Source organism: Dromiciops gliroides, chromosome 1 (genome assembly GCF_019393635.1).
Source record: "Dromiciops gliroides isolate mDroGli1 chromosome 1, mDroGli1.pri, whole genome shotgun sequence".
NCBI classification, from domain to species: domain Eukaryota; kingdom Metazoa; phylum Chordata; class Mammalia; order Microbiotheria; family Microbiotheriidae; genus Dromiciops; species Dromiciops gliroides.
In genome coordinates this window covers 398,874,202-398,886,278 of record NC_057861.1, presented here as the reverse complement: position 1 = coordinate 398,886,278, position 12,077 = coordinate 398,874,202, and the positions used below count along the sequence as shown (strand labels likewise).

General features: G+C 36.7%; 1 protein-coding gene across 1 annotated transcript in view; it reads left to right on the top strand.

Moving 5' to 3' along the window:
- Window positions 1-9,385, top strand: part of MAP3K1 (mitogen-activated protein kinase kinase kinase 1) — a 76,391-nt gene extending 67,006 nt beyond the window's left edge. Inside the window, exons 16-20 of the mRNA XM_043978410.1 lie at window positions 920-1,082; window positions 2,013-2,144; window positions 3,471-3,613; window positions 4,385-4,516; window positions 6,614-9,385. Of these exons, the coding sequence (XP_043834345.1) occupies window positions 920-1,082; window positions 2,013-2,144; window positions 3,471-3,613; window positions 4,385-4,516; window positions 6,614-6,763 (720 nt within the window). The 3' untranslated portion in view covers window positions 6,764-9,385. The remainder of the gene's footprint in view (window positions 1-919; window positions 1,083-2,012; window positions 2,145-3,470; window positions 3,614-4,384; window positions 4,517-6,613) is intronic.
- The last annotated feature ends 2,692 nt before the right edge of the window (window positions 9,386-12,077 follow it).

The window sequence follows — 12,077 nt, the reverse complement described above, 5'->3', positions numbered from 1 at the left end:
CCAGCCATCTAAAAACATCCCATTATTCCTAATATTGGAAAGGGTTTTTAAAAAATAATCTAATAATATCAGAATCTAGTTCATTCTAATCTATGAAATAAATAACATACTATGTAACAAGTATTTTATGTTACCCACAAATAGTGTAAATGACATGATAAAGCATTGAGTATAGGTAATTTTTAAATTATTGTTTTGATTAATATATTACCATTAATAATGGTCATTGTGCAACTTAACCTTTTCTTTTTGGACGCATAGAAATCAAGTCATTAATAGGACCTCATTTTCATATCATATTAGGTTTTTGTAATGGATAAAATGAAGGCAGCAGTACCAAAGTTGGAATATGTGATATTGGTTTCCATAACCACAAACTTCTTTGCTATTCTGTTGTCCCTACTTGCTTTATTAAAACCTTATGCTGAGGGGCAGCTAGATGGCGCAGTGGATAGAGCACTGGCCCTGGATTCAGGAGGACCTGAGTTCAAATCCAGCCTCAGACACTTAACACTTACTAGCTATGTGACCCTGGGCAAGTCACTTAACCCCAGTTGCCTCACTTAAAAAAAAAAAAAACCTTCTGCTGTAACTTTTTCCTGATTTTCTCTTAACTCTGTTGCCTTCGCTTTGTTATTAATATCTTAGCTGCCTCCAAATCTAGATCGTTACTGCTTACAAGCCCAGAAGAAGGTGCCTGTTTAATTTGGTTTGTGCAGCATAAAGACCATTTTCATTCACCAAACTTGGGTTAAGCACCTCAACATGTCAAGCTCTGTGTGTGTGTGTGTGTGTGTGTGTGTGTGAGATGCTGTTTGCTGATATAAATTCATTCAGATTTTCTTTTTAAATATTTTCGTTAAGAATGTAAATTGGAATACTTCAGAATTTTTCTTGAACTAAATGTGTGTTGAAACAGGTGACATATGTCAGGAATACATCTTCTGAGCAAGAGGAGGTAGTTGAAGCGCTGAGAGAAGAGATCAGGATGATGAGTCACCTGAACCACCCTAATATCATCCGAATGTTGGGTGCTACGTGTGAGAAGAGCAATTATAATCTTTTCATAGAGTGGATGGCAGGTAACCCTCATATTCATGTTAGAACCATGTCAGGTACTTGGAGCTTAGTTTTAGCAAATATTTAAAATTCATTAGATTTTTAAAATGTGGCTTTTTCCTATAAATGTGAATATTAAATAGTGGTTATTAAAATGTTAATGTTTTACATGCATCCCTCATGGAGAAGTGGAGGCAGTGCTGAATTCTGAGATGTTAAGCTGGTAGAGCATAACTTCTATAAGCTTCTGCCCCATGGAAAGGGATTTGAGTAGAATCCCCATCCCCAGGAACTGTTTACCAGGACTCCCCTCTTGCAATCAAAAGAGGCTTGTCACCAATAGGCTGGCTACTTGGTGATAAATTCTTTGGTTGTGGCATTCTTTGAAACCAAAAAAATGTACCAGATGGCCTTAAGGTCTCCTTGATCTCTTTCCCCTTCTGCAGTGATAGTGTCGGAGGAACACAAAAAGGGGCCAAAAGGTGCAAAGAATCATAGTTTAAAGCCCACCTCTAAACCTAAGCTTAACTGCTGATACACAAAATTGTTGTCTGTTAACCACATTTAAGGGCATATGTAACTCTCCTAAGCCTGTGAACCACTGAGTAACATTATACAATAATTATAACAGAACCCTGAATCACCAAGAAAGGATTAAATAATCAGTGGAATCTGTTTTAGGAAACAAGGAAATAATGCATTAGGTTTCCATCTAAAATGTTTAAAATTAATGTCTGTGTACTTTTGAAAGGATAAAGATTGAACCATTTGGGAAATTCAGTAGTAGAGCAAGTTTTACATTGTCTCTTTACGTGATTCTGATAGGAGAGATGAAAGCACTGCTCTAGATTTTCAGCCATTTTCATTAATGTTGATTGCTTAGATAGCTGACGTGGGTCACAAAGTTGTGGTCAGATTTATAATGGTTATGACTAGATGCATTTGTCTTACAGGAGGCTCTGTGGCTCATTTGCTGAGTAAATATGGAGCCTTCAAGGAATCAGTGGTTATTAACTACACAGAGCAGTTGCTTCGTGGTCTTTCTTACCTCCATGAGAATCAGATCATTCACAGAGATGTCAAAGGTAGGATTTGAGGTTTTTTTAAAGATTTACCTGGTGGCAGTTAGAAGACTTCAAAGTACATTTTTAAAATAGATTTCAAAAAAAAAAAAAAACAGGGGCAGCTAGGTAGCACAGTGGAGAGAGCGCTGGCCCTGGATTCAGGAGGACCTGAATTCAGATCCGGCCTCAGACACTTGACAGTTGCTGTCTGTGTGACCCTGGGCAAGTCACTTAACCCCCATTGCCCCTTGCAAAAAAAAAAAATTAGATTTCCTCTAATACTGTTTTATAAACTGAGATTGTGAGAATCTATTTCTTTTATTTATTTATTTGTTTGTTTATTGGGTGGAGCAGAGAGGGTTAACTGACTTTCCCAGGATCACACAGCTAGTAAGTATCAAGTGTCTGAGGCCAGATTTGAACTCAGGTCCTCCTTAATGCATGGCCAGTGATTTATCTGCCGCTCCATCTAGCTGCCCCCGGGAACATATTTCTAGAAGTTATTTTTTAAAGCCAATATTACCACTTTAGAATTATTTATTAAATAATGTTAAACATTCTTAAAAGAAGTTTTATCAAATCATTTTCCAGTGAGTTCATTTTAATCATTTTAACTTTTTTGTTGTTGTTTTGAATTACTATTGCAAGTACATAAAGTACATTAGTGCAGGGATTTTTTTTTTTTAGGCCAAATAAATATCTTTGGGTCTTTTTAGATTCTGCTGCAGGTATAGGGTTACAACACGCATTTTGATTTGAGATTCATAAGCAGGTCTGGAAAAAATGAACTTCCAGTAGTGCCTTTCCTTAGGCTGATCCCAAATCTGGATTTCTGAGAGGAAGTTTTATTGAAATTCTAAGTGTGATTTCTAAGCCACTTTCCTTTTATGTTTCCTTAAATGTTTATGCTTTTTTCCTATAGTCTGTCATTCTACTTAGTTCTCTAGAGTATAGATTTAACACTGGAACAGACTTGAGAGATGATTTTGTCCAACTCTGCTGTTTTAAAAATGAAAAAAACTGATGCCTGGGGAGAAGTGGTAAAGTGACTTTCCCAAGGTCACACAGTTAGTGTTAGAGCCAGGATCTGAACCCAGATCCATTTTACTCCAAATATAATATCCTTTCTACTACACTACAGCTGTTGCTCCTCCCCTTTTCTCCTATGGGACTGGAGTCTTTAGTTGAAACAAATTGAGAGTGGAGTAAATATCACTGAGTCTTCTGTCAGCCTCACTGAGAAATGTCTTTTGTGATCATTTGAGGGCCTCATTTTGGTTTTTGGATCTTTTTGTATTTTTGCCTTTAGCAAAGAGTCACTGGTAATTTTTGCTTTGCCGTTGACAGGTGCCAATTTGCTAATTGACAGCACAGGTCAGAGACTGAGAATTGCCGACTTTGGAGCTGCAGCTAGATTGGCATCAAAAGGAACAGGCGCTGGAGAATTTCAGGGACAGTTGTTGGGAACAATTGCATTTATGGCACCTGAGGTAAGAAAGAGGTGGCAACATCTGATTGAGTGTTTCTGTATGATGAGAAGCCACATAGCCACCTCGTAGCCATGCAGCCTATGGCTTTGTCAGTTAAGAGAACAGGACCTTCCTTAAAGTAACAGCCCTGAGTTTGTGAAAGCCTTAAATCTTAGCCTTCCCTCCCTCTTATCCCTTCATGTATTTGTATGAAGAAATTATGTCTAACAGGCTTTGTAAACCTAAAGTGCTATAAAATATGAGTTATTTACAGTTATTACATTTTAGGAAACTTAAAGTGAATTGATATCTCTGGTGAGAACAATAGGAGGTGACTTGCCATAGAAGGTCTAATAGGAGTAAGAAGAGTTGGCCATTCAGGAACTTTTCAGATCTTAGGTTGTCCTTTCTCCAAAGTCCTTCTGTTAGTTCTTAAATTCTCTAAAATGTTAATGCCATCACAGAAGGTTTCCAGATAAAGCATGCCAGTGTGTGAGTTCTAAGTCTCTAAAAATCATCAAACATTTTGAGTTGGAAGGAACCTCAGATTATCTCGTTCAAGCCTGCTTTTTTGCTAGGGCACAGAGAAGTAAAGAGAGATGATCACTAAGGATTCAAACCCAAGTCTTCCAAATGCAAAACCGTACTCTTTCCATTATACTTTATAGCCTGTGGAATAGTACTATTACTGTTCATTCCTTTGGGTTCTTAAGGTTAGGAGCAAGAGTATTTATCAAAATGGCTTAATCTTATATTTCCTGGTAACTTTTTGTTTTCTTTTGGACGTTTTAGGTACTAAGAGGTCAGCAGTATGGTAGGAGTTGTGATGTTTGGAGTGTTGGCTGTGCTATTATAGAAATGACTTGTGCTAAACCACCTTGGAATGCAGAAAAACACTCTAATCATCTTGCTTTGATATTTAAGGTAAATTTAAAAGACAGTTGGCATTGTTGTCAAATTTTCTTGCTGAACTATGTGTAAATGATCTCCTAAGAATGTTGTTTATACTTCTGTTGGCATAGTAGGTACTGTATTAAGGTTGAATAAGTGACTGTATAGAAAATGTAAGAGTATTGACTTTTCTTTTTTTTTTTTTTACGAGGCAGTGGGGGTTAAGTGACTTGCCCAGGGTCACACAGCTAGTAAATGTCAAGTGTCTGAGGCCGGATTTGAACTCAGGTACTCCTGAATCCAGGGCCGGTGCTTTATCCACTGCGCCACCTAGCCACCCCCAACTTTTCTTTACCTTTTACGGACTTAGATTTTGAAAGCCTCCTTGTCAAGAAACAAATTTTCAGAGGTTCTCTCTTAAATGTCACTTTTTGAGTTCCCATCATACCTTATTTCTCTTCCTTTGTCTTTCTACTCCTTCCTGAGTTAATTCTGCCAGCACTCCAAGCTTGCCCCTTACATATTCCTCCAGGACCTTGTTCTCAGAAATCATTTTGTCTGTTTTGGAACTTCAGCCAGTCCCTCTCCCCAGCTCCCTTCCATATGCCTACAGGAGAGCTCTAAACCTTCCTTTGATTTCCAAGCCCATGTAGACTGCAGCTGCATCTCTGAAGTGTCTACCCACAAGGCCTCAACCATCTTAACACCTCATCTTTCTTCAGTCCTTTGCAGTCTGGCTGCTGCCTCAATTGCCCAACTGAAATTGCTTCCTGAGGCCTTCCATTATATCTTAGTTAATTGCCAGATCCCATAATCTTTTATCACTTCCCATTCTCCTTGTCTTTTCAGCAGCATTTGACATTCCTGACCTCTCTCTTCTTCTCTATTCTCTATTGTCTTTGCTTCAGAAACTCCACACACTCATCTGGTTCACTTTTCTTACTGTTCTTTTTCCAGATTGTTTGGATCTTCTATTTCTATTTATTTTTATTTCCTTCCTTCCTTCCTTCCTTTCTTTCTATTTTTTTGCAAGGCAATGAGGGTTAAGTGACCGGGTCACACAGCTAGTAAGTGTCAAGTGTCTGAGACCGGATTTGAACTCAGATCATCCTGAATCCAGGGCCAGTGATTTATCCACTGTGCCACCTAGCTGCCCCCATGCATCTTCTATTTCTTAGGGATATGGGCTTACCTTGCATTACTGAGGATTGTGAAACAAGTGGCCCAAATAAATTGCAAGTCAGCATGTCTTTTGTCATTTTAAATAGATATGAAATATGGCCCTTGGGTAGAATTTACAGAAATGTAAAGATACTAGAAAGAACTCTGCAGTTCACAGAACCACTGGTTAGTAAGTACTATGCTGTTTCTTTTAAAAGGAAAAATTGACAAGAAAGCAACTTTTCCGAATTAAGACTGAATCATTTGAGATTCACCTTTAATTACATTAACTCAGATGAAAACTGAAGCTAGTTATAAGATCTTCTTACTAGTTTTTTTTTTAACTCTTTGGATTAGGATTATTTGAGATTTTTAATTGTATCCATTACATATACACTTCAAAATATTAAATAAAGCAATAAAGTTGTAGTTATGACATGCTAGATTGATCATGTTAGTATTTTCCTTTCTAATGTAAATTCAAAAGAGATCTGTTTAAAAACAGCAAAATGTGAGGGAAGAAACAAAGTGAGGAAGATAAACCATATTACAAGTAAATAAGAGAGAAGCAGAAAGAAAACTAAATAATTTCTCCATATTTTTAATACAACATGCCTGTGTCTGAGCAACTGCAAAATAAGAACTTGGATTTGTAAGCTATTATTTCTGTCCTTGACAGGGTGCACCTGATAGAATGCCATCCAATTAGAAAAGGCCTTCACTTGATTTGTAAAATGCAGAGGTTGGGACCTCCTGGGTTCTATCCACCTCTAAATCTATGATTGTCTTCTAACTTTCCAACATAAGCAAGTGTCCTTTATCATAGGATCTGTGACAAGTCCTATAACCTCTGCTTGAATTTATGTAGCTTTCACATGTATTGATGTCATTAAATGATGAATACCATCTCTCTGGATATCAAAAGATGGGTTTGTAATAACCTTTAAAAATGTGTTGTTCCTTTTTCAGATTGCTAGTGCAACTACTGCTCCTTCAATACCCTCACATCTGTCTCCTGGCTTACGAGATGTGACTCTTCGTTGTTTAGAACTTCAACCTCAGGACAGGCCTCCTTCAAGAGAGCTACTGAAGCATCCAGTCTTCCGTACTACCTGGTAGCCAGTTGTAGAAAATGATTTTTAAAAACTGATCCTAAATAGAAGAAAAAACTCTTGACAGTGCTTTTGAGCACAACCATGTATATCATTCTGCTGGCCTGTAAACCACCAAACAACAATAAACTGAGGCCAGTGGAGGACCCTTACCGAAGTATGTGATTGACAAATCAAGATCTTTACCTAAGCTCAGTATGCAAAATTCCACAACTTGTGCAGAAACTGTAAACTGTGCCTTTCAAAGAACTGGCCCTAGGTGAACAGGAAAGCAGTTAAATCTGCAGAGAATTAGTAGCAGATGCATAATTTTTTTTTGGAGCACTTTTTCAGCAATATTAGCAGCTGAGGGGCTCAGGTTCTATTTTAATATTGCAATTATTCTTCCATTTCACATTGTGATCATGAGCAGGAGATTCTGCAATTCCGTTCAGGTTTTTGTTTTTTTGTTTTTGCTTTGGTCACTGGCTATAAAGAAAATCACTATCTTCCTCTTTTAGACCTGAGTAGGCACTACTTGAGTAGTGTTGTTGTTTTGTTTTGTTTTGTTTTTTTTAAATAAAAAGAAAGAAAGAAAGAAAGAAAACAAAAACTTTTTTTAAAGAATTGATGCTTCCATTGTGAACCTGCATTTAGCCTTCATTTTTTTAAGTGGGCAATTGTAGGTCATTGTGCATTTTTACTGTTGGCCCATTCGTTTCGTTTTTGTTTTTGTTTTTTTAAGATTTATGGTTCCATATTTTCATTTTGTTTCTATTTTTGTTTAACATTCAGGGACAGGTGATCTTTTCAAACCACAAAATAATAATAAAACAAAAACGTTAGAATCAAGTGTAAAACAGATCTCATTAAATATCTTGCTTTTGGGTTTTCTTTTTAAATTGGAATATGACAATGCTATTACCTTCATCCATTAAGTAAATGATCTAGGTTTTGTTAGTGCAGGTTATACAAAAAGAAGATGAAAATCAACTCTTTTAGTTGGCTTATGATCAAGACCCAGGTTTATCTGGTAATTGTTGAGCCTTTTCATTTTTATCAGTTTTCTCTGGCAAAGTGTAGTAAATTTCACACCAAATTAAGTCTTACTCTAGGTATCATAAAAATGCATTCACTCTCACCACTGATAATAATGTTTTAACTGCTGTTTTCCTTCTGACATACATCACTTATTCACCGTTGATCTGGCTAATGGATAATTGAATGGAAATCATACCTTATTTCCACCTTTTTCTAAATAAAGGTGTTTTAAAGAAATTTATTTTGAACTTGAAAAATGTTCAAATATAAAAGTGAAGAATATTGCTTACACTCTTTCCTTGGGTTTTGCACAATTTCCTAAAGGTTTTAAAGGCAGGATTTTGAATCTGATGCATGTGATCCTAAAGGACATGGCAGCTGTTCTTGGGCTTTTATGGATGAGTCTTTTCAATCAAGTACTGATTAAGTATTTAATGTAATTTTTAATGTAAATTTTAACTCTTCAGAAGCCAGTTGAATTGTCAGAGTGAAACAGAATTGGTTATTCTCAAAAACTCAGGACAAACTAAATAAGCTATTACAGTACATTAAAAATGTACAGTACTAATTGGAAGCAAAATAAGTTACAAGTTTACAGGGATATGCACCATTTTAAAAGAAATTGTGAATGTGTTATTTCTTAGGGAAATTTTACATTCCTTTGTTTTGGAAGATTGGCAATCTTTGAAGAGTTAAAAAAAATCCAACAGCAGCAGTACTGAAATGTGAAGTTTGGTAGCTTTGACTGTAATGTACTTGACTTTCTTTTTTTCTTTTTTGGACTACTTAGAATTTTCACAATTCTAATAAGATTGTTTCCAAGTCTCTCATGTGCAAGCTTTAAAGGATGCACTCTTGCCATTTTATATACTGGAAGATCAGTTGTCAGATCAAGATTTTCTGACAAATGTAAACTGTATAAACTGATGAACCTCAGCTAATCAGTATTACTTTGTAGATCACCATGCCTACCACATTTCAAACTCAAACTGCCTCTAGATGTCAAAATGCATTTTGTTTGAGTTTGTTTGCATTTCCCTCAGCTTGCTGGTAATTGTGGTGTTTGTTATGTGTGTGTGTGTGTGTGTGTATGTGCGTGTGTGTATGCGTGTACGTGTGTGTATGCGTGTGTGTGAGTTGTGAGTGTGTGTGTATTTTTAAATGCAGATGTGATGTAATATTCTTATTTTCTTTGGATCAAAGCTGGACTGAAAATTGTATTGTGTAATTATTTTGTGTTCTTAATGTTATTTGGTACTTAAGTTGTAAATAGCGTCTACTGCTGTTTATTCCAGTTTCTACTACCTCAGGTGTCCTATAGATTTTCTTCTACCAAAGTTCACTTTCACAATGAAATTATATTTGCTATGTGACTATGATTCCTAAGACTTCCAGGGCTTAAGGGCTAACTTCTATTAGCACCTTACTGTGCAAGCAAATGTTACAAAAATCTCTGGGTTAAGAAAATTTGGCTTAAATGTATCCTTTTGTTATTTTAAATATATCAAGATATTTTAATTAAAAGTTTTTACCCCATTGAACCAATTTTATAGTATTTGTACCTATTTTGGTGTTTTGTCTTTATAGTAAATAAAAGTTTTTGAACAAAGGTTACTTGTTTTTAAAATAAGTTCTGTTTTATCTCAACAGTCAACACTGCTTCTTAAAAATTTTCAAACTTAGGTATTAATAAATGTTACAAGCCTTTTCTTGAGAGTATTCCTTTTGGCAGATGACACATTATTTTTACTGATCCATTCATGACTTGAGAATGTCCAGTTTTTTCATCCAACAGATGAATCCCAAAAGTAACAAATTTCAGTACATAGAATCGTAGTAAAACCTCATAACTCAGAATTAGAATTACAGACTCTTAAGAACTGGAAGGGACGTCAGAGGTGATTTAAGTAAAACATGTACTTGAGTTCAAATCCCCTGTATAGCAGCAGAACCCAGCAAACAGAACAGATAGCAGCAAAATATTAAAGACATCACCTTTTAGTCTAGCCTTTAACAAGTTCCAAACTCAGCAAGTTATAGTTATTGGATCTACATCTTTACATCTTGTCCTTTAGAATAGTTTTACATGTATTCTCATTTCTTACATTCACAGATTTGAACGGGTCATCTGATATCTACCTTCTTAAACTGTGGGTCGACTCCTTATGAGGTCACATAACTGAATGTGGGGGCCACGTAAAAATTTCTCAGGCAAAAAGGGGTCATGATAGACATTCTGTCCGGCAGCTTTGTCATTCTATCTGGTTCTGGGTCATAAATCCAAGGGTGGACTAAGGAAGGGGGCCTGTGCCAGGGAAGGGCAGGGGGCTGGTCTTAATTCTAGGGTGAGGAGCAAGTTCAGAAGCAAGAAAAAGCTGTGTGGCTCAAACCTCAGGAGCGTGTCAGGTTTCGGTTGCTTCCTCCAACCCAGTCTAAAGCCTGCAGAAGAATAACAAGCTCAGGAAATTCCAGGCCAAAGTGAAGTCTGCAGTTCTGTCACCCTGAACCAGCAGTTTTTCAGCTGACTGATGGTGCCTAAGTCCACCAACAGTCTGCAGGACCTACAGATTTGACAAGAATACAAACCTGTTGTTCAGACCCAAACCCAGGTCAGAAATTTAGAGTTCACACCAAGAGGCAGCAGTCAGACTTTACCCTGGATCTTTTGGAGCACTGAAGGCTTGTAGGTCACTGGCCTGAGCTGTTCCTGACACCCTAAAATCACACAATTCTCAATACCCAAGAAAGCAACAGGAGGACCAACTCAAGACTTTTCTTCCGGGAAGTGCTCAGAGCCTAGCCTTGCCTAACAAAATCCAAAGACGAGAAGTAGGCTGAAAGAATGAGCAAACAAAAATCCCACTATTAAAAGCTCTTATGATGACAGGGATACTCAAGACACAAACCCAGAAGAGAATGGCTCCAAAACAGGTACAGGCAGTCTCAGAAAAATAGCATGGGCACAAGTTTAGCTAGAATTCCTTGAAGAGATCACAAAGTGTTTTTTTTCTTTTTTAAGTGTTTTTATAAATTAAATAAGAGGGGCAGCTAGGTGGAGCATTGGATAGAGCATCGGCCCTGGATTCAGGAGTATCTGAGTTCAAATCCAGCCTCAGACACTTAACACTTACTAGCTGTGTTGACCCTGGGCAAGTCACTTAACCCCAATTGCCTCACTAAAAAAAAAAAAATTAAAAAATAAATAAATGAAATAAGAGCACTAGAAGTAAAAATTGAAAAAGAAATGAGAGTTAGGCAATATAGAATTGGAAAGTGAATTAACAACAGCATAAAAGTTTTATTTAGAATTTTATTTTTCCCAAATTACATGTAAATACAAATTTTGACATCAATTTTTTTAAAACTTTGTGTTCCAAATTCTCTTCCTCTTTCCCTCTCCCCCAAGAACTCAAGCAATTCAATATAAGCTATACATGAGCAGTCATGTGAAACATTTCCACATTAGCCAGGTTGTGAAAGAAAACAGACAAAAACAAAACTGCAGATAAAGGAACTAAAAAAAAAATATGCTTCAATCCATATTCAGACAGCATCAGTTCCCTCTCTGTAGATGGACTGCATTTTTCAAAAGACCTTCAGAGTTGACTTGGATCATTGCATTGCTGAAAATAACCAAGTCATTCATAGTAGATGATCTTGCAGTATTGTTATTTTGTATACAGTACATTTCACATTGTATCAGCTCATGCAGGTCTTTCCGGGTTTTTCTGATGGCATCCTGCTCATCATTTTTTTTATAGTAAATTACATTTATATAGTACTTTAAAGAGAGATCTCCTCCCAATAAACCCATGAGGTTGATTCTTGTAACAAGAATAGTAGATAACATTTATATAGTACCTTCTACCTGACAAAGAATTCTCTTCACAGTAGCCCAGCAAAGTAAGTACCATACATTTTATCATCATCAATCAAACCTTGTCTTCATCAATTAATCCTCATTATCATCAATCAGTCCTCCTCAATCAGTTCTGATCTTCATCCAATCATCAATCCTTCAGTCTTCATCATCATTTTATATTACTCTTGCCTCTGCGTCAAAATTTTTTTCACAATTACCATTGTTAACTGTTACCCTCCATTCTATCTTCTTTCACCCTATCCCTTCTCAAGTGTTTTGTTTTTGACTGCCCCCTGCCCCAATCTGCCCTCTCCTTTCACCCTTCCCTCCTTATCCCCTTCCCCTCCTACCCTCCTGCAGGGTTAGATAGATTACTCCACCCAATTGAGTGTGTATGTTATTCCCTCCTTGGGCCAACTCTGATGAAATTAAGGTCTTT